At 43.4% G+C, this 27,556-nt stretch overlaps 2 protein-coding genes across 2 annotated transcripts in view; one reads left to right on the top strand and one right to left on the bottom strand.

Moving 5' to 3' along the window:
• Nucleotides 1-27,556, bottom strand: part of SHROOM3 (shroom family member 3) — a 192,516-nt gene that overhangs the window by 73,118 nt on the left and 91,842 nt on the right.
• LOC141372693 (uncharacterized) lies at nucleotides 915-12,629 on the top strand. Its single transcript, XM_073892649.1, has 4 exons — nucleotides 915-1,150; nucleotides 3,387-3,780; nucleotides 4,227-4,336; nucleotides 12,171-12,629. Exons 1-3 carry the CDS (start codon nucleotides 915-917, stop codon nucleotides 4,323-4,325), a joined length of 729 nt encoding a protein of 242 aa, XP_073748750.1. The 3' UTR covers nucleotides 4,326-4,336; nucleotides 12,171-12,629.

The following is a 27,556-nucleotide window of genomic DNA, read 5'->3' as shown; positions in this document are numbered from 1 at the left end:
ACTCTATGAAGATGCTTCATTACTGTCCAATGCTTTCGGGTTCACAGGCATTTATTAATCATTTCCCCAAGGCGATATATACCGAGAGACAGAGATGGGATGTGTACCCTTGTCTAGCTCTAGAACCTATGCTTTTCTTCTTCTAATGGAACTAATGCTTTGCATACAATAAAATGCATAGGTCCTAAGTGTTCAGTTTGATGGGGCTTGATAATTGTGTAGAACTCTGCAACTATCACTCAAAACAAGACCTAGAACCTTTCCATTGCTCCAGAAAAACCTCTTAAGTCTTTCCAATCAATCCCTCCACCACCCCCCCCAGAGGCAACCACTAACTTCTCTATCATAGATTAATTCTGCCTGTTCTAGTACTTCTTAAATAGAATTGCTTATGAATTCTTCTGTGTCTGGCTTGATATAATGGTTCTGAGATTCATCTAGCTGGTTGTTTACATCAGGAGTTCATTCCTTTTGACTGCTGAGTAGTATTCCATTGTATGGATGTACCACAGTGCGTCCATTTTCTTGTTGATGGACACAGGGTTGTTTCCAGTTGTTGGCAATTATCAATAAAGTTGCTATGAACATTCTGTACAAGTCTTTTTGTGGACATTTGTTTTCATCTATCTTGGGTAAACAGCGAGGCAGGGGAATGGTGGGTCATAGGGTTGGTATATGTTTAACTTATAATAAACCTAAGTGCTTAACCCCTATACTCCCTCAGAATGGCACTAGCTTATTAACATTTGATTTCTCCTCTTATAGGACAAGTTCCCTGAGGGCAAAGAACCCATCTCCATATCCTGGGCTGCCTCCCACATAGTAAATGTTTGCTGAACAAATGAAAGACCATTGTTCTACTCCTGTTCCTTCTTTGGGCGTTACTATAGCATAAGAAAACATGCTTGGCATGCATGGAGAAATATGACAAGCTGACGGGTGTGAAGGGGAGGCAGTGCTCACTCAAGCAAAGTGAAAAACCGCCCAGCCGGGAGACTCTTGATGTCCCCATTTTCTTTTCGACAGGATCTTTCCTAGAAAGTGAACCCTTCCCAGTGACCCCTTGGGGAGAAAGCGTGGTGGCTGCTCCTGATCAAGCGACATTTTGGAAAAAGGAGGAAGGTGTCACTGCAATTGAGGTCACACAGTGGTTAGAATTACAGGATACTTCTGTCGAACAGGGGGTAGGGAAAGCAGCAGCCCGTGAAATCCGGACCTTCTGAAAGAAACCAGCAAAAGGGCAGCCCTGCCAGCCCAGGGGAGCAGCCTCCCACAGAAGCTACAGGAATACGCCCTTTGGGCAAAAGTGCCACACAAGAATACATTTTGAGGAAAGAAAGTCAAATGTAATGTTGATGTAAAAACGTACTCAGATTTAACACACAAAATGGGATACTGAAAAGAAAGTTGGATCCAGAGTGGAGAGAGCTCTCAGGGACACCACCCTTCAGAGGCTTATGACGCATATACCCCTCCCCAGCTGAGGCAGAACTTGTAATTCCTGTGACTCAATCAATCCATTCATTTACTTTAAATCACACAACTTACACTATATTCAACCTACAACTTCTTAGAAAGTAATTATATCATTGTTGATTTTCTGTCCATAAACAGAAAGGAACTGACAAGGCCTAGGGATAATTATAAATCTTTCTTACCAAAGGAGGACCTTTGTTTTACATAAATCAAAACAGGGCTTCAGTGGGCTCAGGTGCTTTGCGGGGAATCTTTATACCCTTTGGTCCCAGGTTACTGAAGACTGAAATATATTTAGACTTCCTCGGTTTGGGGTCTGGAGAGGTGACCCAGTCTTCCTTTAACCAGACAGCGCTGCACTGAGAGCAGATGGATGTTTATCCTATTCTTAAAACCTCCAGGGAAGTAAATTCTCCACAACATCCCTTGGTAACCTTCTCCAGGGTTTTATCAAGCATACAGTGAAGAAGTTCTGATGTAGAAACCAATAAAAATATTAACTCTGTGAGCCTAGCTAGCTACAAGCACTGGTAAGGGATGTGTTTGGGCTCTTTGCCTTAATGGTAGAGAGATGTATTTACAAAACAGGCTACACAAACAGAAACCATTTGTCAGGAGCAGATGTGGGAAGTTGATTCAAGAGAAACTGCCACAGTAAATTCTGTTCCATGAACCATGTGGAGAAGGTATTGTTGGTTAGAACCTTTTTTAAAATACAAGTTTATTTCCTTGACGTTTCCTAGTTTTAGTCCCTAAACCAAATTCATTAGCAATTAAAAAAATGTCCATAGCTGCAAAGTTTTCAAATGACTAGGCGTCCATGAAAAACTAGGCCTTAACATACAATATAAATGTTATTGTTATGAATAGCCGTTTACTTCTTTCTCAGTTCTGTATAGTCCACCTTTTCTGCAAATGATCATGTAATACTTTCATAATCAGAAAAAAAATTTAAGACAAAAAGACCCATCAAAATTAATTAAAATGTAAACCAACTTCTGGTGAAATTGTGGGTGGGATTTAGCTATACGCTTTTAATTGGAAATGATAACGAGCCTTTAAATAGTAAGTAATTAGAAAGAGAAAACGCCCAGAACAATCTTTAGGAGCCTTTGTGCTAAGATTTCCTGTAGCACCCTGATAGCTCACGGCAATCTCTCCATGGAGATTATACGCATGCGGGTGCTCCTTCATGCCCAACCCCAAAGCCTCCGTGCACAGAGGTTCACCACAACACTATGATTAAAAAGAAAAAAAAAATGCCAAAATACATCAGGGAGAGAAAGAGACAGAGGTAGCCCACCCCCATCCCCACGCCCACCCCAGGATGCTCCCTGTATTGAAATTTTATAAGTCCTCCCACGCCCTTTGGCAAAGCACTTTTATCCCTCGGGCAATTCAGAGTAGAACAAATGTCAGGTATAATTTCATTTTCATTATTTAATTTCTGCTACAGGACCGTAGAGCACACCTTTAAAAAAAGAAAAACTGCCCTAAGATTTGGGACAGGTGTGGGGGGAGTAGGCGTGTCCCTCAAAACACATTTGGGACCTTTCCTACAGAAACCAATCCAGTAAAATTACGAAAGGCAAGTCGTTCTAAACTCAGCAGGGGCCCTCATGCGGAGCAATTTATCAAAATTAAAATATTTCACAGATCATTTCTTCTGAAAAGTTTTCATGCTGTCAATAATCTGCAATTATTTTCCTCTTGGAGTGGCAGTTACTGCTTCCTTAAAAAAAAAAAAAAAGCCAAGGCCTGGGAGTGTCAGGAGACCTCGGAGCGCGCCACCTACCCCCCACCTGGCGGGACCGATCCTCACAGGGCTTTCCACAGTCGCCGAACGGACAGAAATAAACACCCTCTAGAAAGCAGACTGCGAGGCACCCGCCCCCCCGCCCCGCTTCAAGGCCAGCAGTGCGCCCCGACCTCGCCGGCCGCGGGCCAGAGGGAGCGGACCGGAGCACCGCACTCACCACCGCGGCTCGCCGGGCCGCCGCCGCCTCCCGCGCCGCGCAGGACTCCAGGCCGACGCCAAGTTCAAACCTCGCCGCGGCTCCGAAGAGGCGGCGCAGGGCATCGCCGGGGGTATCGGCCGCGCTCAACAATGGGCGGCGCGGCCGCGCCCTGCGCCGCCGCGCCCGGGCTACTGCGGCTGCGGCGCGGCGGCTCCGGGCCGTGCGGTTCCAGGGGCCCCAATCCCGGCGCCCGGGCCCCGGAGGGTGCGGGGGCGCCCGACGACCACGCCTCCCGGCCGCGGGGGCCGCGTCCGAGGGGCCGCGCTCGCTCGGCGCTTGCCACCAGGTAATCCCACAGGAAGCCTCCCGGATTGGCCCGGGCGCTCAGGACGGGATTTGCATTTCAATGGCAGAGAAGGCTCCCCAAGGTTTGAAAACGGATTCTGGGAGTGAAGAGTCGGGCTCTTCTCGCCCCTCCGCAGGCCAAGTCGTCCGGTCCTCGTGGTATTAAGGGGACCGGCGCACATGCTCCCGGTCTCCCCTTTCTCAGCTCACAGTCGGAAAGGTGGTTTACCTTCCCCACCCCGCCCCATTTTGAAATGAAACGGAATCCAAGAACAAAATCCCAATTTTAAGAAGCCCGCGCTCGCTTTTCAGGGCCCATATAGTTAGTAATTGACCAAATGATGCATGAATGAAGGAAAGGTAAAAAGTTCACAGCTTGGGGGGGAGAAAAAAAGCTCACATTACAAGGAAAATAACCATCTTTTTCTCCGTATGTCCTTTTTTCAGTATAAGTCAACTGGAGAGATCCAGGTTGTTGCTGATCGGCTAATGCTGTTGAAATCTCCCTTCCCAGCCCTTTTTTGTTTCCATGAGCATCATCTCTAGAGGAGAGGCAGGTGATTATTTCAGTGGTTAGGGCTATTATCTCTCGGGAGCTTGGATTCAGCTTTGTGAACGTTTGGGTCTTAGACAATGTACACGTTTGCATTTGTTTTTGCATTTGTGATCTAGCTGCCCAGTTAATATTCTTAAGGAAGGTATGGTGCTTTTTTTTCCCTTTTCTTTATTTTATTATGTTAATCACCATACATTACATCATTAGTTTTTGATGTAGTGTTCCACGATTCACTGTTTGCCTATAACACCCAGTGCTCCATGCAGAACGTGCCCTCCTTAATACCCATCACCAGGCTAACCCATCCCCCACCCCCCTCCCCTCTAGAACCCCCAGTTTGTTTCTCAGAGTCCATCGTCTCTCATGGTTCGTCTCCCCCTCCGATTCCCCCCCCACTTCATTTTTCCCCAAGGAAGGTATGGTGTTTTTAGTTTCATCTTTCTTCAGAGGCTCTTCCAGCCTCTTTCAATGGAGGTAAGATTTTTTTTTTCTTAGAGTACCTTTCTTAATTGCTCTCACATGTCATCGCCAGAGATTAAGATAACAAAGGTCTGAGATTGGTTTTATTTCTTCTCACTCAAGCGGAATCCCTGTTGTTAAAATTTCAGGTTCTATATTTAAGGCAGTAAATATATATACAGACACAGAGACCAGAATGCCTAATTAGGTAGGAACTAGAAGCCTGAGTTCCGGGAGAGTTGAAACCATTTGTCTTTACTTGGCCGTACTCTTTGTTATAACCTGGCCAAACGCAGAAGCTTTAGCCACCACAGCATCCACAGAATAAATCTCTACTGAAACCTTTAAGGACAGGCTTCCTTCCCACCTCCAAAAAGGTACTATCCCCCTTCAAACTGGATGTTGTCTTCAATATGGTATTACAAACATGCACAAACACATATACACTTGTCACATAATCAATGGGGTACCCACACACACGTTGCTGCGGGTTGGAAGCCCTGTGGAAATGTAGTTTTGGATGAAGGTGATGTTCACAACTTCAGCTTTAAATAAGTGGTCAGCCCTTCAGTATAGCCAGCACATTGCCTCTGCCACCATGTTGAGGAAATAAGAAGCATTAGCTGGAAGACACAGGCAGGAGCTCTGTGGGCAGAATAGATAAGACCAGTCCTGCAGCTGCTTTTTGTTTCGTGAGTGCTCAGGGTCAAGTGAAATCTCATAACGGTGGAACAGATCCTTCTATTCCTGTATGAAATATCACTTTAAATTGGTGATTAAAAACATACTTTGGGTCCAAATCTTACCTCCCACACAGCCTATATTATACCAGTGAAATCCATCACTATGATGAGAAATCCCTGGGCTTCCACTGTACCACAGATTCTGGAAAAATCCTTTTGACTTGTATCTGTAACTTAGAGGCATTGTCAGATATTTGAAGATGAAAGGAAAACAACCTGTCTCATGGGATCAAAGCTGAGCCTGGAAATGAAGAAACCTCTGTAGCAACATGAAATGTCACTAACGTCTCTCTGCACAAGCGAGGGGCAAGTTCCCTCACCTGGCACCTCAGTTCTCTGCAGAATGGTTGGTCTGTCCCTCCTTCACAAAGCAGAACTGATAAATGACCGTGGAATAGTTACACGTATCAAGTATAGGTATGAATTAACTCCAAGACGATTATTAAAGATGATCTCTGTAAAGTCATGCTGTCTTTCAGTTCCTATTAAAACTGTACTCCGGGGGACCATGGGTGCCTCAGTGAGTTAAGCATCTGACTCTTGAAATCAGCTTAGGTCTTGGTCTCAGTGTGGTGAGTTCAAGCCCCTCACATGGAGCCTACTTAAAAAAAAAAAAAAAGACTGTACCCAGAAATGGTGCTTTCACACTAGTATCCAAAGCATTTTTTTAAAAGATTAAAACAGATATATTGATCAAGAAAGAAAGCTTTTAAAAAATGCTAAGATCTTTTTTTTTTTAAGGATTTTATTTATTTATTCATCAGAGAGAGAGCACAAGCAGGGGGAGTGGCAGGGAGAAGGAGAAGCAGACTCCCCCGCTGAGCAAGGAGCCCCATGCTGGGCTCGATCCCAGGACCTTGGGATCATGACCTGAGCTGAAGGCAGATGCTTAGAGACACACCAGAGTGACATGCAGAAGGTCCACCAAGGTGGTGATGGCAGAGGAGTCATGAGTCAGAAACAGGGGTGGTGATAGGATGCCTGGCCGTGGTGGCATGTCCAGGCACTTAGTGCTTTCACAGTCCAAATCATTTCCTCCCATTTCTCTTAAATATTTCAACCTCTAAGTCCAAATTTCAGTATGAGATAAATAGGCTAAGCTAAAAATATTTAAAATCACATCAGATTGACTATGCCAACTCCAAATGGATTGATTCATACTGTATATACACTTGGAAGTTTGTTTGTCCCGTACAATTGTCAGGTCTTATTAGTAAGGAGAAACCCTTGAGAAAGAGTATCTTTTTCAAACAAAAAGCTTAAGAAATTTAGAGTTATTTCCATCTTATCTCCAAATTCCAAATTCAGCAATTATTCTTTGAATTATTTAATTTCAATTAGTCTAATACATTTAATCAATCATACCTTTAAAGAAACTATATATATGTGATTGGGGTTCTGAATTTATTTTTTTTCCACAAATTTAGCTTCTTTTCTATATTATAGTAGTATAGTTTTGAAATATACTTTGTACTTTAAACTATTAAATTAAATTTCATGTAAGGTCACCTGGGTGGCTCAGTCAGTAAAACATCTGACTCATGATCTCAGCTCGGGTCTTGATACCAGGGTCATGAGTTCAAGCCCCATGTTGGGCTCCATGATGGGCAGGGAGCCTACTTTTAAAAAAAAATTAAATTTAACTTAGAAATAATCAACTATTACTTCTTACCAATTCTGCATGGCATTCTTTCTATAATTCCAAATAAAGTTTTAATGTGAAAACTATATTTGAATCATAAGAGTCTTTGCTAAATAATAATAATAAAGAAGAAGAAGAAGAATTTCAATTTGCTCTTGTCACTGCCACGCAATAAGTTCCCTGGTTCATCTATACTTTTCTTTTGGCTGTGACACCTTAGAAAGACAAGGTCAATATCTGTTGAATATTGAAAGTCAGTTCTAGGGACTATTTAATGGTCAATACAAAAAACTCACCAATAGGAAAGTGTACACTTGAAACTTGGGTTCTTGTAAGCAAACCAGAAGACACTTAACTACAGAGAACAAACTGAGGGTTGCTGGAGGGGAGGTGGGTGGGGGATGGTCTAGATAGGGGATGGGCATTAAGGAGGGCACTGCTTGTGATGAGCACTGGGTGTTATAGGTAAGTGATGAATCACTAAATTTCACTCCTGAAACCTGTATTACACTAGATGTTAACTAATTAGAAATCAAATAAAAATTTGAAACAAACGAACAAAAAATAAAATGGACTGTGGAAAACCCGAAAGAAAAAAAAAAAAGAAACATGGATCTTGCTTCAGAGAGAAAATATTAGGAGAATGTTTGGGGTGCTTCCTTCTCAAATAGGTAGTTAGGTATAATGTGGACGTAATTTCTAATGTAATATTCACTTTAATAAATATTTTAATTTTTTTGAACCACTCGCCATGTGAAAAACAAGTAAACAACCATCCTAGTGAATAAGATGTTAAAATGGAAATTTAAAATAAGGAAGTGCATTTAAGACAACGCCAACCCTGAGAAGTAATTTATTTCATGAAGTGGTGATTGTAATATGGGAGGGAAAATCCTGTAAGATCTTTCAGCCTCTCAGTTCCTTGTCTTCTCAGCCACCTACCTCTTCCCTCCGTCACAGTCCTTTCCTGCAAATGGCGAGCCCCCAAGTCTGCTGAGCTAACAGCTTTCTCACCCCCTCTCCTTATTTAAGGCATAATCTCCTGCTCGCAGCTGGCTGTTATTGACAAGGGCGCTTCTGTGGTTTCTGTTCTTTGGGACCCTAGGACTAGGGTCTCAAGTAAAGGCCTTTATGCAACCTGTCACCTGGAAAGCTACTTAGTGTCTTACAGAGGTCAGAATCCAAGGAAAAGAGAAGGCTGGACTGGGTCGGTGAAAGTGCACTCATTATGTGGGCCGCTACAGTTGCATGGCAGTGTGCATGGCTCCGGGGGGCAGATCCGGGATCCCGCATCAAACCTGCATAGGTCTAAATGGAAGCCAAAAGAAGAAGAGAACAACAAAACTAACAGATGAGCCTCAAAGGGACCGCTTCATGGACATGTAGGAGACAAAGGACATTTTCAGTTGTGGGGGTCACTGATGAAGGAAGAGTCACTCATGTCAGCAGCCTCAGGTCACCAAGGAGACAAGGATGGACAGCATTCTCTTGGGAAAGATTAGGATTGCATCCTGGAAATTGGAAGCAACTAAGTGCTCATATTGGAAATGGTTAGATGAATTCTGAAGTATATAATGCAGCATGGACAAGGAAAGAGTCAGACCTATAGGTAGTACCCAGAGATGTCCATATAGTTAAGTCAAATTATATACAACGTTTAGTATGTTTTACACAAGTTTAGAAAAACATCTGAAAGGAAATACTAAACCATTCCTGGGCAGTAGGACTGCAGGGAGAGGAATCTCGGGGGATAAACATAAATTTACCTTTTGCTTTTAAACACCTCTATAGAGTGTGGACATTTTTTAAAACAGTAAGTATAAGTTACTCTTTGAATTAAATGTTTACAATAAAAATTTCGATAATTACAAAAGCACCCTGAGTTCTTAAATATTTCAGCCAAGTAAGCTAACGGTGATCAACTGAGTCTTTGATTTCTTCCCATGCTTGCCTCTCACTTTCTCACGCCTTGTTAAGACTGCAAGGCAACCCAAGGAATAAAGTCCATCTCCAAAGCTTAGATGGAGCTGTCACACCTTGGGGTGAAAACTCAATTTCCCGAGAGTCTGGGTATTGCAAGGCTAATAGGGAACGAGGGAGGAAAAGGTGGAAGACGAAAACTGGAGAGGGAGAAGAAAGACAGAAGGGAAGAGGGGAAGAAGGAGAAATGACAGCTACAGGGTCAAAGACGAGCTTGATGGCAGGGCAGGAGGGAGAAGAGAGAAAGGAACATCAGACTCCTATAACCATGAAGATGTGCTTGAACACGTATGTTAAGCACATAAGGAAGAACATACACCAGGCTGTTAACGGAAGTTACCTGAAAGACGTGGCATGGGAAAATGTTGACCTTATTATTTTACTTTTATTGTGTTATAGTATTTGTTATCATAGCAGATAATAACTTTTCTTTTTTAAGTAAACTCTACCCCCAACATGGGGTCCCAACTCAACAACCCCCAAGTCAAGAGTTGCACCCTTTGCTGACTGAGCCAGCCAGGTGCCCCAATAACATCAAATAATAAAAATTGTAAAAATAAGGCCCACTGTAGATCTACAGTCATGAAGAAGAAGGAAAATGATTCAGCTAAGCTGCCTTTGGTGGTAAATTGGGCATGTCACAGCCTACAGCATTTACCCTTCACCTAGATGCATTGTCTAATAAATATCTGTTATCACAGGGATTTATGTAATGTGGGATAACAAGAGTTTTCAGATGAAAATTTAATAGAAAGGAGTGAAATTCTAGAAGTTATCAGATTTATACACCACCAGCATCTTGGATGACAATGTCTTGAAGGTAAAGAAATGTCAACCAGGCTTGCATTGGCTGATGACAACTATCACGAGTTCTGGCTGCACTGCTCATATATGCGTGTACTCCTCACTTGTTATTGCTGTCACCAATGACATTACACCCATTTCTTTTCTGGACACCAGGAAATAATTTCCATGTCTTTAATACTCTGAGAGTATCATGTAAGGAGAGTCCTATTCTGGGCATGATTTAGATAATACCAGCAATTCTGCTTAGATTTTGATTGACAGAATATTACTCAGGAAGTTTTAGAATAGCCTAAGATAAGATTTTCCCATTGACCTTTTCTCCCCCCTTCTCCTTCCCTTCCTTTCTCTCTCCTTGACCCATTTCAATTCAAATACCACCTGCTGAGTACCTGCTAAGTGCCAGGCTTTGGGGATATCAAGTCAGATGAGGTCCTAGCCTTGACGTCACAGTGCTCATCAGAAACTCAAACATCGAAAGAAATTATTTCAGTACCACATGATAAGAATAGTAGAGTGTGGTGATCAAGAGTATGGACTGGAGTCAAGAGCTTCCTAGCTGTGTGCAAGGTTAATTGATCTTCCTAAGCCTTAGTTTTTCCTCTAAGTAAGAATAATTACATCTGGGGGTGCCTGGGTGGCTCAGTCGGTTGAGCGTCTGCCTTTGGCTCAGGTCATGATCCCGGGGTCCTGGGATCGGGTCGCACATGGGGCTCCCTGATCAGCAGGGAGCCTGCTTCTCCCTTTCGCTCTGCCGCTCCCCATTCTTGTGCTCTCTCGCTTTCTCTCTGACAAATTAAATAAGTAAAATCTTTAAAAAAAAAAAAAAGGAAAGAAAGAAAAGATGTCCATATTGAAATACTAAACCATTCCTGGGCAGTAGGACTGCAGGGAAAGAAATCTCCTCCCATAGGTTTTTGGGAAGACAACATGAGATAATTATTGAGCGTGTGTCTGGTGGGTGCAGGAGTAACAGTGAATAGTAACTATTTTTATTCTTTCTATTGAATCTCCTCACGGGCCTGTCTTTCCTCCCACTGGGTGCCGTTCATTGACCAAAGAAAGGATGAGTCAGCAGAACTCAGAGAACAAAGGAATCCAGGCACAAGTCTTAAGACTTGGGAGGATACTCAGTCAGAACCAATGTTTCCTCCACAACAGACACTACAGCTTTCTAGGACTAACAAAGAAGGGCAAAGTGAGTCAGAGAGAAGTGGAGGGGAGTTAGAAGCTAGGGCAACTCTGAGTCCTACATGGGGGCAAGCTGGAAGCTCCAGATAGGCTTAGGGATTTGAGAGCAGAAAGTATGTGGGCCCCCAAGCAAGAGTCTGGAGAACGGGCTTCGTCCCAGAGTTGTTGGGAACTCGGTAAGGAGTAGGAGTCAGAGAAATGTCTATGTGGTATACCTAGGCAGGAGAGAGCTTCCCGCCTTCCACCAATCCTCCCAACCCAGGGTGGTCCAGGAGAGGCAGAATGTTTCCGGTAAAGCCAAGATGGCATAGACACCGGACGGATCCGAGGAGGCTGCAGATAGCACCCTCCCGGCTTGGATGGTAAGCAGACCCATCAGACACCAGCACGGGGAGATGGTGACATGAAGTCCACAGGTGCCACTTCACTCGGAATCCCCGTGGCACACGCACCCCGCCTCTGCCTAAGGCCCTCGCAGCTCAGCTGCTACAACCTCAGGAGCCGGAGGATACTGGGAATTGGCTGATAGTAAGTTTCTGTCTCTGCTGAATGAGGTCTCAAAACAGAAATGACAGTCCATTTCTAAAAAAGAAGCAGTTACATTCTTCCATAATTGTGTTTGTGGCTCAAGATTTCTACCCACCAAACACGTAAAATGCATAGCACTGTGTGCCTAGCCTGTGAGAGCTAAAAACAAAACAAAACAAAAGACTGCTATTTTTATTTTGATCAATCTATGTACTGGTAGCCGAGGAGAGGCTATTTATGTCAGGGCAGGGTCCAGAAATGTTTGAGAGAGGTCCTGAAGAACGTACGCGGGCTTACGAGGTAAGAAGAGGTGGAAGGAAAAGGTCAGGGAGTCTAACGGCCCGGAAGCATCAGATAGCACAGGCTCACTGGGGACCTGCAAGGCACATGGCTAGGCAGGGGCTGGTAGCAGACAGTGCGGACGGAGAGGCAGATGATGGAAGCGAAGCCTTTGGGGCCATCTTCAAGATTTGCACTTTGTCCTGTAGTCAATGAGAAATCACCAGAAGTTACACCAGTGTTGTGACCAGATCTGCACCTTGAAGAAGTCACAGCGATGGGGTGTGGAGGATGCACCAGGCTCACGCGTGTTGACCATAATGCCTAAGAGAGCGTCCCAGTCCTATGAGGCAGGCATTGCCTCCTGGCTAGGAGTGCAGGCTCCGGAAGCAGAATACTTGGAATCCTGGCCACAGGCCCTGCTATGTGACCTTGGGCTGGCCATTAACTGCCCATGAAGCGAATTCCTCATCTATGAAATGAGAGTTTAAAAACTGAACCTGAGGGATGCCTGGGGGGCTCAGTCGGTGAAGCATCTGCCTTTGGCTCAGGTCATGATCCCGGGGTCCTGGGATTGAGCCCCGCATTGGGCTCCCTGCTCCGCCGGGAGCCTGCTTTTCCCTCTCCCTCTGCACCGCCCCCCCCCCACTTGTGATCTCTCTCTCTCTCTCTCTCTCCCTGTCAAATAAATAAATAAAATCTTTAAAAAAAATAAATGCTTATTGAATTTTGGCTCTTATTAATTGGGCTGCACTTAAAATCACGATTAACTTGATACGGGGAGAATGACGATTCTGTTGGATAATTATGGTAAAATCTTCAACTCCTGGTATTCATTTAAATGTTGATCACCAAGCAAAATTTCAGGAAGAAAATCCTCATTGTAAATTTGCTCATAAGAGGTACTGGTCAGGCTGCAATACAAACAACTCCACCTCACCGGGGGTCACAGTTGTTTGTGCTGGAGGGGGTGGTTTTCATCTTCAGCTCTGAAGCTCTGAACAGGGCTGGTGTGAACTACCAGCACCAGCCCCCTCCCCTTAGCCGCAGTGCCCTTCTGGAGCAAGGTGAAGGGCGCTTGCTATGTGAAGGGCATCTGACTCTTGGAGAAAGGCATGTGATAGAGGTGACAATGAGTCCTGCCGACCCAGGATCCTGAGAGGTAAGACTCCCCAAGTGACAGGTCATTAACAGCATGGGTTCAGCTGGAGTGCAAATGCCGGGGTGCCCTTGTCCCTGGGGAGAGTGTACCCAGCGAGAGTGGGGAGGCGGTGTGGGCGAGGGCAGACCAGGCTGAGCCGGCGGCCTTCTCAGCTAACCTGCACCTGCGCAGAAGCACCAACATTATTTTCTGTCAAGGAAAGCGGGTCTTTTTTTTAAACCTTTTTTTATTTTTTAAGATTTTCTTTACTCATTTGAGAGAGAGCGTGTGTGAGAGAGCACGAGCGAGGGGGAGGGGCAGCGGGAGAGAGGAGCTAATGTTATAAATTGGCATACAAACCGAACCACTGATTTAGAGAAATCTGTTTCAATGACTAAGTCTCATGTTATTCCACTGCGTGCTAACCTCTGACCTATTTATTGTTAAAGAGCTGTTTCCCTGACCCAGAGAAGTCTTCAGAGTCACCAACAATGGTTTCTTTATAACAATACAAAGCATCAACAACACCAAAATTCTTTTTAAAAGAATTGCCCAATGATTTGGCGCTTCCTGTCTTTGCCTTGTATCAGAATTTTAGGCCTTTCAAAAAAGGACATCTTAACTTTTTTTCATAGCATCAAGATACCTATTCTACTGGCTAGGTTTCTTCCTAAGACTGTGTTATGTGAAATCTTGCATTTAAATATTTTATTTTTTTTTCAAGACTTTATTTTTTTGAGAGGGAGAGAGTGCGAGCAAGAGCACCAGCAACGGCCAGCGGGAGGGGTAGAGGGAAAAGGAGAAGCAGACTCCCTGCTGAGCACGAGCCCGATGCGGGGCTCCATCCCAGGACCCTGGGATCATGACCTGAGCCGAAGGCAGACGCTTCACCAACTGAGCCACCCAGGCGCCCCTATATAAATATTTTAAACATTTAGATGTCATCGACCCTGCCACATACTGTTTTACGAACAACCCAAGGTGATAGAGAAGTATAACTTCAAGAGACAAAAACAAGGAAAGTTGCTAGGCTAAAACCAATTGGAATTTTTGAAATGTAGATGACTCACTTTGATGATTTACTGCTACTAAGGTTTAGACAATATGGTATTTAACGTCTACATATTTTTCAAAAGGACTTAAATCCTGTTCGATGCTTTAGGTCAAAAAAAAAATCACCTTATCTTCATTTCTAAACTTATTTTTGAAAATAAAATTTTCCACTAGCTAGTTGGCAGCTTCACTGGTCTTGAAGCATTAGCTTCTCTGGCTCTCAAAAGAAAAACAGAGAAATTAAATGTAGCTCCTGTTTACTTTTTTGGCAGTCTCTTTATTGACTTAAAGAAGCCAATTCATCTGCCCTTATTCTTTAAAAACCCACAAGCAACGTGGTTTAAAAAAAAAAAAGGTCTAGCCACTAAGCACCACGATAATAGTTCATTTTCTAAGAACTCTTTCATTAGCCACAAGTCACAGTTTTATGTTGTACTTTCACGTGTAGATTCAAGCAATGAAAAAAATTTCCTTTACTCTCCAGCTGATTTGTTTTTGAGTCCAACTTTCTCCCAGTAGGTGTTCAGGAAACTCTTCTACTCCAAGCCAGATATCAGTGTTATTTCGCATACTTTAGTGCTCTTGCCTAGGAACCAGAAGATAAGATCGGAGAGAAAACTCATTTTTAAAGTTCTTGTAATCAGCACCTTTGGGAGGTGTCCAGAGCACACTTATGCTGGCCAAAGCAAGAAGATAACAGGGTCCTGGGCAGATCCTGGCAGGCTGTTGGCTGCCATTTCTTGGTGGTAGACCAGAAAGAGCTGAGCCACAGCCCATCAGAGCCACCATTCATTTTGTGCCTAGTATTAGCTCCATATCCCGCCTCGGGCTTTCTATACCTTAGTTCTAATTTTGATAATAACATGTCAAGGTATCTATTACTAGTCCCATTTTATAGACTCGAAATGAAGCTCAGATTTTTTTAAAGATATTTATTTAGAGAGCATGCAAGTGGAGGTAGGGGCAGAGGAAAAGGGAGAGAGAGAATCTCAAGCAGACTCCCCACTGAGCATGGAGCCCAATGTGGGGCTTGATCCCACAACCCTCAGATCATTACCTGAGCCAAAACCAAGAGTCGGACACTTAAGCGACTGCACCATCCAGGCACCCCAAGCTCAGATTTTAAGCAACTTGCCAAGGTACAACTGTGTACAACGGACAGAATGAAGAATCAGAGATCTGCCTGACTCCAAAGCCCATGCCTTGTTCTTATAACCACCTTGGATGACCAAGATAACACTGCAGGTTAAACCACTTTCATAACCCGACAAGCTTCTGTTGTCTCCTAGCAGGTGAAGGAAAGTGAACACATCCATTGTCTACAGGTAAAGTCTTTAGTGCCATTCAGAGCATCGAGGGAAAGAAAGCTACTTAGGAAAACCCCTTTTACCTTATAAATCTAATGGAGGATGAGCAATGCCCCATCTCTCTCCAGAATGACTTTCTTTTTCCTCAGTAAATGGAAAATCACTTTGTTTTCCCCTTTTAAAAATTGTGCCTTTTCCCAAATGAAGGGCACTTAGCTTTGCCTGATTCCATCCTTATTAACTCAGCTATAAGGGACAATTTTTCTAACTACATTTAATGAATCCAGTAATTACCATTTTTGCAAACAAGCCTTGGTTTCCCTCCCTGTCACTTTATTTATTTATTTTTTTCCCCTGTCTGGATTGAGAGTCCTTCCTCAACCCCAGTCTCTACTAGGAAATTCCAGCCAACCTCCCAGAACCAGAAATATGTTTCTCAGTGAAACTTCTCTGATCCTTCAACAAAAGCAATTTCTCTCTCTTCTCTGAATGTTCAAAAATTCATCATTTAATCATCTACTATAGCCTTTATCACATTTTACCTCCCATAGAGTTTTTGGTGCCATTCAAACAGAAATCTCCCCTCCTAGGCTGAGAGTGTTTCAGGAGTGGAGATTATGCGTCATCTCAATGCCCCGGTACACGGCACGTGTCGGTATTGGGCAAATTAATGTTCCTAGACCATTATATGCACGGCCATCATCTCATTTTTTTTTAAAGATTTTATTTATTTATTTGACAGAGAGAGACACAGTGAGAGAGGGAACACAAGCAGGAGGAGTGGGAGAGGGAGAAGCAGGCTTCCCACAGAGCAGGGAGCCCGACACGGGGCTCGATCCCAAGACCCTGGGATCATGACCTGAGCCGAAGGCAGACGCTTAACGACTGAGCCACCCAGGCGCCCCCATCATCTCATTTTTGAGTCTAGGTTGTTCTTGTCCCCCTTCGTTTATGTAAGTCACATTCTTTCAAGACCTTTCTCCCAGCTGCTCTAGCCATTTCCCACCCCAAATTTAGGAACTGAATTTTTGGTGCTTGATATATACTGCTTTGAAGCATTATTTGTTTTGTTATGTGCACGCCCTGTATTCCCAATGAGAGCTACTCCTAGGGCCAATATCTCTCTGGATGGTGTTATGATCCCTTTTCTTCTCAACAACTTGTATTTATCAATGCTGGGTCTCAGGCACTCTGCTGTATTTAGCTTATCATATCCCTTATAGAACTCTGGGTTCCTCTGGCTTTGTCCCTCAGCTTGCATCAGCCCTCAGCTTTCTCTACTGTGACACAGTCCAGGGGTTTGACGACTGGATGGTGAGATTCTGGAGGGCAGAGATCACATCTTTTCTACTCACGTGGGAACTTAACAGTGTCTAGTGCAATGCACTAGAGAACAGGTCCCCAATAAATACGCCATTGCAGTTTTTTTTTTTTTTAATTTCCTTTGTCTTGGATTAGGAGTGTTTTCTTTTTAAGCGTATTTATTTATTTGTAAGTCATCTCTACATCCAACGTGGGGCTTGAACTCACAACCCCGAGATCAAGAGTCATTTGCTCTTCTGACTGAGCCAGCCAGGCGCCCCTCCATCAGAGTTCTGGAACTATGGAGCTCACAGGGCACCTGGGTGGCTCAGTCAGTTAAGCCCCCGACTCTTGATTTCAGCTGAGTTCACAATCTCAGGGTAATGAGATCGAGCTCCAAGCTGGGCATGGAGCCTGCTTAAGATTCTCTTTCTCTCCCTCTCCCTCTGCTCCTCCCCCCAACTCGCTCTCTCTTTCAAAAAAAAAAAAACAACAAAACCCCAAAAAAACAGAACTCTAGAGTTTACAAAACAAACAGTGCTTTAAAACCCATCTTTAGAAATACAGGTGGTAATTCCATATTACTATCAAGTGAGAATCCTTCCTCTATTGGAGGAGTATTGGAACTGCCAGATTAAGAATTTGGCTATTTTTCTCTAAATCCAGCATGAGATCCCACTCGTCATTAAAAGGCTATGTTTTAGGCAAAAGAATGAAACCCTGTACTAAGCGTCTCGACAATGAGCTTCCCACCTGCTTCCCATCTGCCTCCCACCTTGCTCATCTCTGGTCTACATCTGTATTTGTCTCTAAAGGGAGCAATGGTCTCCTCTCCATGTGCTGGGATGAAAAAATCTGATGGGAACTTACAAGCTCCCCCACAGGAAACTGTCTGAGCCCGTGATTTACATCTCTGGTTTTCTTATTAACAAACTGCCAGCCTTCAGAAGACTGGAGCCAACTCAAGTAGGGACCCTGGCAGCTGGTATGAACCATGAGACCAGAGACCAGCGTGTCACAGCTGCTGGAGAGTGGGGGGAATGGGGAGGCTGGGGGGGGAGGAGGGAGAAAAATGGCTTCTGGAAATTTGATGTGTGCTCTTGGTAAGGAGTATAATTCTTTCTGATTAGAGGACAACTCACCCTTGAGTTAGGGTCAGCCAGAGAGACCAGTCTGCTAAAGGTTCAAGGATAGGATTTGTTTCCTCCTTCACCTAGCTTAGCATGTGTAGAAGGGAAAAGATATGCTACTTAGAGAAATGCAAACAAGTGATCACTGTTCGAGGAAAACGTGTATATTTTACCTAGTATAAACGTGTAAATGTTTTTACTTCCTAACAGATGAGGTCATGAGAATATTATATAGAATCAGAAGAATCCATCTTTTTAGTTCTAATTTAAAAACACCAGGAAAGGGGGAAACGGGGAGTTACTGTTCAACAAGTGTTATAGTTTCAGTTCAGCGAGATGAAAAGTTCTTAGAGATCTACTGCACAACAGTATGACTATACTTAACACTATTGAACTGTACACTTTAAAATGGTGAAGATGGGGGCACCTGGGTGGCTCATTCGATTAAGCATCTGCCTTTGGCTCAGGTCATGATCTCAGGGTCCAGGGATCGAGTCCCACAGCGGGCTCCCTCCCTCTCCCTCTGCAGCTCCCCCTGCTTGTGTGCTATCATGAGCACTCCCTCTTTGTCGAATAAATAAATAAAATCTTGAAAAAAAAATGTTGAAGATGGTGAATTTCATGTTATATGTTTTTTACCACAATTAGATACTTTTAAAAACTTTTTAAAAAAAACTGGTGGATAAATAAGAAGAAGAGGAAAGTAGCCAAATGCTTTCTGAAGAGGAAAATTACATCACTGCCCCTTTGGCTGCTATTTCATCCCCATCCCCAGCTTTTTTTTTTTTTTCCTTTTAGCAAGCTGCCTCACAGATACACACAAACATCCTTTCTCTTTATGTGGACAAAAGAGGAAAAAAGAGAAAGATGTAAGAGTCTGTAAAGTGGAGAGAAAAGCTGTGGGTCTTCTTTCTCTGGAGAAATGTCTTATTCTGAAGCACCAGCCCATAGGGGATTTTTTTAAAATCATGTGTGTATAATGGGTAATGCCAAAGATGTTGTTGAAGTCCACCAAACAGACTAATTTAGTTCGTACTACTGGATTCTAGGTCACAAGTCTGAGAGAGATCCAGTGAGCTAACAGTTGAGGACAGTCATGCAACAGGCAAAATAAGGGACTTAAGAAGCCCAACCCAATTTCCTTCCAAATTCTCTTCCTATCCCCACCTCCAACCCAATTTATTCTTTCTTATCTAGTTGGGAGACTAAGCTGTTTATATTGACTGATTTATTTTAGGAAAGGAACTGCTTTTTAATCTGTCCTAGTTCGGTGTTTTTTCTTTTGGAGATAAGTGTTTGTTGATCAAAGTAACAAGCAACAAATGTTTTAATTTATGCCTCCTTTAGTTCTGCAAATTTGGAGAGGAGGGCTTTTTTTTTTTTTAAATAAGAGGTAATGAGGCAGAATCCTCTTAATGGCAAGGATATTTTCTCACCAAATTAAAACCCATCTATCCTTAAAAAAAAATGAGATAAAAGTAGCTTTTCTTAAGGGAATAAAGACATTTTAAAGCAAGAAACTTCCCACACAGTTTGAGCTTATGCTCCTATCAATACAGGCTGAGGAGGGAGGCCAACAGGATATTTTCTCTCTCTTTTTTTTTTTTGGTCTTGAAAGTTGAAACTTGAAAATTTACAGTAAGAAGAATCTGATCAAAATATTTAAGACAAATGACTGCTAACGCAATCATCTTAAATGCCAACAGTAGGGATAGGTTTTTGTTGTTTTATTTCTCTGAAAATATATTACCTCAGTTTATTTTAGGCAAATGAGCTCAGAGTTTTGTATGAATATCACTTCATTAATGTTAGTTCCATGTATGCAGTTTGACCAGAGAGTCTTGCTGTGTTCATTTTTTTCAAAGAGGGATAAATCATTTTGACTTTCTCAATGTATCCATAATGGTACATGGAGCTCCTGTTTCCTAGATCAGAACTCTCCTTAAGGGTGGAGGCATGACATCCCATAAATAACAAAGTCAATACCAGTTAAACCTGTTTCTCTATTGAGGTTTCCTTCTGGGTGTTTATTCATCTAGCAACATGTTTTATTGAATAACTACTATGCCATGGGTGCTGGGGGATGGAATCTGTCTGGCAGGCTGGAGGACTGGAGGAAGGCATCTTTTTTTTTTTTTTTTAAAGATTTTATTTATTTATTTGACAGAGAGAGACACAGCGAGAGAGGGAACACAAGCAGGGAGAGTGGGAGAGGGAGAAGCAGGCTTCCCGCTGGGCCGGGAGCCCAATGCGGGGCCCGATCCCAGGACCCTGGGACCATGACCTGAGCCGAAGGCAGGCGCTTAATGACTGAGCCACCCAGGCGCCCCCTGGAGGAAGGCATCCTAAACCAGAACGGACAAACTATGAAAGGACCCTACACTGAGGTCTAGAGAGTGAAGGGGTCTTAGCTGGGCCAAGAGCATGGAGGGAGGAGAGACCAGCAAGACCCAGGAATGGGAAGAAACCAGTATGGAGGGAGGAGAGTGCAAAGGAGGAAGTGGCTAAAGGGGTGGACACAGCCTGAGGCTTGGGCTAGCCCTGGACATGTAGATCTGGTCAGGTCCTGGTTAGCAGTTTGAAGCTTATCCAAAAGGCAACAGAAAACCTTTAAGCAGAGGGACAGGATCAGATTTGTGTTTTAAAAGGATCATTGGGTCGGGGGGAGCTCCTGGGTTGCTCAGTGGGTTGAGCATCCAACTCTTGATTTCGGCTCGGGTCAGGACCTCAGCGTCGTGGGATTGGGAGTAGGGCTCCATGCTGGGTAGGGAGTCGGCTTCAGATTCTCTCTCCCTTCTCCTCTGCCCCTCCCCCCACTCATGCTTGTGCACGCTCTCCCTCTCTCTCGCTCTAAAATAAATACATACATACAATCTTTAAAATAAATAAATAATTAAAAATAAAAGGATCACTTTGCCTGCAGTACCACTGTTGGGAAAGGAGCAAGGCCAGAGCCCGGTCAGGACATGGCCATGGGAAGACAGCCTGGAAGTGATGTATTCTCTCCACTCCTGAATAGAAGCTCCAAGAGGGCAGGGCTTTTTGCTTGGTTTAGTTAACTCTATCTCAAGCACCAAGTGTGTGGCACATAGTAGATGCTCGAATATTGAACAAACAAATAAATAGGCTGACATAGGTTAATGATAGAGAAGATTAAAGGAAAGGGCAGATGGAGAGAAAAACTAGGAAGTGGCCTTGTTATCTCTTTTGAAACCTTCTTTAAAATCTTTGTTGATTGGGGCGCCTGGGTGGCTCAGTTGGTTAAGCGACTGCCTTCGGCTCAGGTCATGATCCTGGAGTCCCGGGATTGAGTCCTGTATTGGGCTCCCTGCTCAGCAGGGAGTCTGCTTCTCCCTCTGACCCTCCCCCCTCTCATGCTCTCTCTCTGTCTCATTCTCTCTCTCAAATAAATAAAATCTTTAAAAAAATAAAATAAAATTTTTGTTGATTTTTAAAAAAGATTTATTTTATTTTTATTTTCATTTTTATTTCATGGATTTATTTATTTTAGAGAGAGAGAGAGAGTGAGCGCATGCCCAAGTGCAAGTGAGGGGAGGGGCAGAGGGAGAGGGAAAGAATCCTCAAGAATGCTTCACATACCCCCAGTGTGGAGCCTGAGCGGGGCTCCATCACACAACCCTGAGATCATGACCTGAGCTGTAATCAAAAGCCCAGCGCTCAACTGACTGAGCCACCCAGGTGCCCCCAAAAATCTTTGTTGATTTAAAGTCATGCTCCTTTGCATCCTTTCCATGATAAAGCTATGACTCAATATCTAGGTGTTTTTCCAAATAAAAAGCTAACTTTAAAAAAAAGTATACAAATCAATGGTGTTGAATAAATGTATAGAGTATGTGCAACCATCACCATAATCCAGTTTTAGGACACTTCCATCACCTCCAGAAGTTCCCCTGCTCCCACTCCCAACCTCTGACAACTACTAATCTGCTTGTTTCTATAGATTTGCCTTTCCTAAAGATTTCAGATAAGTAGAAATATACAATATGTTATCTTCTGTGTCTGGCTTCTTTCACTTAGCATGTTTTTGAGGTTCATCCACGTGGCAGCTTGTTTCAATAGTTCCTTCCTTTTTACTGTTAAATAGTATTCCATTATAAATATACTATATTGTGTTGATCCATTTCCCAGTTGATGGACATGCGGACTGTCTGCACATCTTGTCTGTTACGACTAGGGCTGCTGCGAACACTCTGGCACCAGTCTTGGAGTGGACAGAGGCCTTGTTCATCTGGATTGGGTGTGGGAGCTGGTGAGAAAAATGGATGGGTCAAGGAAGATGCCCAGATGTCAGGCTTGGGCAACTGCAGGATGCCAACAGAACTCAGTGAAATGGGGAAGAACAGACACCGAGCATCTCTGATGGCCAAGATGACCCTGGTTTGGGGCCAGCACCTCCGAGACCGGAGTGGACATCCCCCCGCAGGCAGGTGGGCACATGGACCTGGAAGGTGAGTTTCCTCAAAATATCTAATGAGGGACCATTTTTTGAGCAGCTCGTTTCATGTTGAAGATTTATTTCTCAGGCATAATAAAAGCACATCTCTGTAACTTAGGCTCTTCTCTCTAGAAATGTGATCAAAGAAGAAACTCATAAAACACACCAAATAACTCACTTTGGTTTGCATAATAATTATAATCACACCTTCTACTTGCTTAGCATTTCCTTTTTAAAAATTGTGGTAAGATACACAACATAAAATTTACCACCTTAACCGTGTTTACATGAACAGTTCAGTGGCATGAGGTATGTTCATGGTGTGCTGCCATCCCACCATCCATCTCCAGAAGACTTTCATCTTCCCAAACTGAAACTGTACTCATTAAACCATAACCTCCAGCCCCCTGGACCCCCAGCCCCTGCCAACAACCATTCTACTTTCTGTGTCTATGAATTTAACCACGTTAGGTATGTCATCTAAGTGGAATCATATGATATTTGTTTTTGTGACTGGCTTGCTTCACTTAGCATGTCAAGGTCTATCTATCCTATAGCATGTGACAAGATTTCCTTCCTTTCTGAGGTTGAACAATATTCTGTTCTGTGTACATAACACATTTTGCTTATCCATTCATCTGTCAGCGGATACTTGCTTGGGTTGCTTCTTTTGAGTATTGTAAATCATACTGCTGCGAACACGGGTGTACAGATATCTTTTCGAGTCCCTGCTTGCTCAGCATTTCCTTTCAACAAATTAAAAGATAGAAGAATTGAAAGATCTTTTATTTATTTATTTGAGAGAGAGAGAGGTAGCGAGAGGGACCACAAGCAGGGGGGAAGGGAGAAGCAGGCTCCTTGCCAAGCTGGGAACCAGATGTGGAACTCGATCCCAGGACCCCAGGATCATGACCTGAGCCAAAGGCAGACACTTAACCAACTGAGCCACCCAGGCGCCCCAAGAATTAAAAGATCTTCATCAGACTTTAACTCAGATGAGCTGTAATACAGTATCACTTGAATAATAGGTGATTGCATGACCAGTTCAAGATCATAATTACAAATATCCATCTTGCACTGAGTGAGGCCAGAACTTTCTCCAGCTTTAAGAGACACTGGGTACCACTGGACTTTTCTTAAGCTCTAGACCTACGATGCAGCAATCTGCTTTTTTTTTTTTTTTTTTTTTTTTTTTAGGATTTTGGTGATACCACCTTAAGTCAACCAATACTTACCAAAAGTAAGTTCCTTATGAAATTCTTGCTTCTCCTGATAATCTGTAGGGTCCCAGAAGTGACCCCGTTCTGTTTGGTTTTGTGATAAAGCATTCAGTGGGAATTTCTGAATGCACTTAAAGTTTTCTGTAGTAACTTTAAGTCAGGTCGGGCAGGTCTGCACTGATCCAGTCCAATTCACCAGGGCAGCACTTAACAGGGAATGAAGTTCTGACATGGGATCAGGATGTCATACCAGATATCAGAGAGAAAGGTTAGACACACACCAGCAAACAGCTGGAGAGCTTATGAAGGAAGGGGTGAGGATTGTCCTAGCTCAGATAACTTGTATCTGTCTCTCAAAAATGCCATGTTCACCACACATGAACAGAGCAGGTAGTTCGTAGAAACTACTAGAACAGGGCCATGTTTTCATTCTACCAGGCTCACGAGAGACTGATGAGAATTGCCAGGAATTAAGTTGATGAAATCAGCAAGCTTACATAGCCATCAACATCAGAAAACGCCATTTGAATTGTAAGAGATGTACATGGCAAAGAGCAGCCCAATCCACAGAACAGTCCAGGACTCCAGCAAGGCCCTGGTTCTCACCGCTGCTAGGGAAGGGAAGCCTGATGGGTCAGGGCCTGAAGAGAATTTCTCTCCTCCCAATGGCTCTTTCTTCTGTTGGTCTCCAAGCTCTAGGCCCAGGGTACTGAGGGAATGTCAGGGCTTCCTGGAACACCCTCCCAGCACCCCACCCTCAACTGGTATGTAGGGTGGGACAAGAAATTAAACACAGGTTATCAAGGGGAGGGAGATAGATCAAAAAAATCCCAGAAGCCCAGCCAGGCCCTACTGCATGAGTAAGTGCCTCATTAGCAGAGCTATGCCCCTTGCAGACCCGAGGTGTTCCCACTAACGAGACCCAAGGACAGAGGTCATTATTACTCGAGGCCCACAGAGGCCGCATGACACTGGCAACAAACCTACCCCATCTATTTCTGGATGACATTGGCAGCTGTAAAATCCTGGGTGAGAAGTGTGGAAGCCCCTGCCCCTCTGCAGGGAGGGACAGTCTTCCCTCTGCGTCAATGGTTCTTACTCCAGGCTGCATCTCTGAACCACCTAGAAAGCTTTTGAAACCAGAGGCCCAAGACCAACCGCAAACCAAGCGAGTCAGAATTCTGGGGAATGATCCCGGGCATTGTTATTTTTAAAAGCGCTCTAGATGATGCTCTTGTATAGCTGTCAGTCAATTAGGGATTCTAGCTACATAAACTCAAGAATTATCCATTAACGACTTACTGCCCACATTCCATAAGGCTACACAGAGGTTCCTCCAAAAAAATACAACTTAGGAAGCCGTATAAGTTAGCTAGGGCTGCCATAAAAAAATACCCAAAGCTAGGTGGCTAAAACAACAGAAATTAATTTTCTTAAAGTTCTGGAGGCTGAGTGTTCAAGATCAAGATGTCAGCGGGGTTGGTTTCTCCCGAGGCCTCTCTTCTTGGCTTCCAGAGGCCTGTCTGTTCACTGTGTCCTCATACGGTCTTTCCTCTCTGTGCATCTCTGGTACCTCTTTGTGTGTTCAAATTTCTTCTCTTTATAAAGACATGAGTCAGATTGGATTGGGGCCCACCCTAAGGGCCTCATTTTAACTTAATCACCTCTTGAAAAGCTCTGCCTCCCAATACAGTCACATTCTGAGCTCTTGGGCTTCTGGGCTTCAACAGAGGAATTTGGGAGGGTACAAAATTCAGCCCGTAACAGAAGTTCTTTAGATGAGGTTTTCCTAAGTGAACTATTTGACTTCACAACTACCAAATGTCTTATTTACTTAAGCTTGGAATTTTCAGAAGAGCCCATTAAAAAAAGAGTAGTTTCTGAAATTATACGAATGCTGAGCTATTCCACATGGTAACTGACTATGGACCTACAGAGAAAATGCTCTTTTAAATGGTCAGAATTAATGCCAGGGAGTAGCTCACCTGTTTTGAAAATCTGGCTCATTATCTTCAACTGCTAGGAAATGAAAGCCCAGCATAGTTGGTATGTATAACCCAGGTAGGAAATTGTTTGAACAGCGAAACAAGGTGTCTCAAAACTGTAGCTTAGAGTAAAGGAGGACTGATGACTCAGATTCCTACAGAAACCAAGAAGGAAAATGATGGAGTGAACCAGGGAAATGGGGGCACCTGCAGCGCTCATACCCTGTCCAGAGCCTTGTAGAAAGTGGGTTCATTATTACCTAACCTCCCACATTCTCAGAAAAAAAGGTGCATATCTGAGCTTTTATGTGAAATTTTCAGTTGTTGTTGTTTTGTTTTGTTTTTAGATTTTATTTATTTACTTGACAGGGAGAGAGAGAGAAAGAGAGAGCACAAGCTGGGGGAGTGGCAGGCAGAAGGAGAGGGAGAAGCAGGCTCCCCGCTGAGCAGGGAGCGCGGAGCTTGATCCCAGGCAGCCAAAGGTAGATGCTTAACTCACTGAGCCACCCAGGCACCCCGAAATTTTTCAGTTTTTAAATATTGTAAATTGATTCAAAGGAGAAACACCACCATTCTGTGGGCCAAATAACACACAGCTTCAGGAGAGATTGGACTAGCTTGCTGCCAGTTACTGCCTCTGGTATAAAGCCAAAAGAAGGCCTGGGGTCTAATCTTGACTTGGCAAGTCTTGTGACTTTGCAACCATCTTCTTCAGAATCCATCTTCAAAAATAAGGGGGCTTTATAAGAGTTTCTTGAAGGTCAGGCATACAATTCCTTTATTCTCCATTGGAAGAAATGCAAACTCCCCAAGTCCAGTGAGATTTCAAGCACAGAATCAAGGACTCCTAAGACGCTAGCATCTAAACAGGAGCAGGTCAGCTCCACTGGGTCATTTCCTCCCTCAGCTAGTTTCAAGCTGACAAAAGATAACTTTTCTTGAAATGGATTTAGCTAGTTTAAAATTTTTGATTTGGAATTATGGAAAACACTATAATCTACGCATGATTTTCAATGTTTTCTAGGTTGCCAGAGATTATGTGGTGACTTAAATCAACAAATCTCAAAAGTCCCTTTGCAGGATCAGACATCTCTCTACAGGCAAGGAAGAATACAAATACAGTGCATAATTCAACTGTATTGTAGCCCAGGAATGTAGGGCCATGGCTCTGGGTTCATCTCTGACTAACTGACTCTATGAATCAATTTCTCTGATCTTTAGTTGGACTATAAAGATCTTGGGACTTTTCATCCTTAGATTCTATTATTCTAGTTACCAAATTAAAATATTAGTTTTTAATTCTGTAACCAATGAGAAGTACCAAGAAATGACACAAATCAACTTGGTCAAAACACTTTAACCTGTGTCTAGGTTTTCTAGTATTAACATTGCTAGTTAGTTAACTTGATCACGTTGAATGGGGCTGTCAAACTCAACGTTGATACAGCACTTGGATGTTTTCAAATGTAGTAAGTTTTATAAATGCACAGAATACAAATAAGGGATAATTACTGAAACCACAGTAGGTATTTATTCTTTAGGAGAAAAATATATTTGAAATCTCTAGCTTTAAAAGCAGCTGGGTATCTTTTTATTTTTATTTATTTATTTTTTTAAAAGACTTTATTTATTTGTCAGATTGAGAGAGAGAGTGCCCAAGCAGCAGGAGAGGGAGAAGCAGGCTTCCCACTGTACAGAGAGCCTGATGCAGGGCTCGATCCCAGGACCCTGGGATCGTGACCTGAGCCGAAGGCAGACGCTTAACGACTGAGCCACCCAGGCGTCCCAGCTGGATATCTTTAAAAAAAAAAAAAAAGGAATAAGGGGTGTCTGGCTGGCTCAGTTGGTGGAGTGTGAGACTCTTGATCTTGGGGTCATGGGTTCAAGCTCCATGCTTGGTGTGGAGATTACTTAAAAGTGAGGTCTTTAAAAAATAAATAAATAAAAGCAGCTAGATAATGGAAAATGATGCTTGTTTTCAGTCTTCCCCATGGAGTGCTA

The sequence above is a fragment of the Callorhinus ursinus genome, unplaced genomic scaffold, assembly GCF_003265705.2.
Source record: "Callorhinus ursinus isolate GAN/ISIS: 27379988/994484 unplaced genomic scaffold, GSC_fseal_2.0 scaffold4, whole genome shotgun sequence".
Classification (NCBI taxonomy): Eukaryota; Metazoa; Chordata; class Mammalia; order Carnivora; family Otariidae; genus Callorhinus; species Callorhinus ursinus.
The sequence above is the reverse complement of the archived record's forward strand: the minus strand, read 5'-3'. Positions and strand labels throughout refer to the sequence as shown.

Coding starts and splice junctions, on each gene's coding strand:
- LOC141372693 (XM_073892649.1), top strand. CDS start 915: ATGGAGAAATATGACAAGCTGACGGGTGTGAAGGGGAGGCAGTGCTCA. Junction 1,151..3,386: donor GCAATTGAGGTCACACAGTG/GTTAGAATTACA, acceptor CCCCGCTTCAAG/GCCAGCAGTGCGCCCCGACC. Junction 3,781..4,226: donor CGCTCGGCGCTTGCCACCAG/GTAATCCCACAG, acceptor TCCTTTTTTCAG/TATAAGTCAACTGGAGAGAT.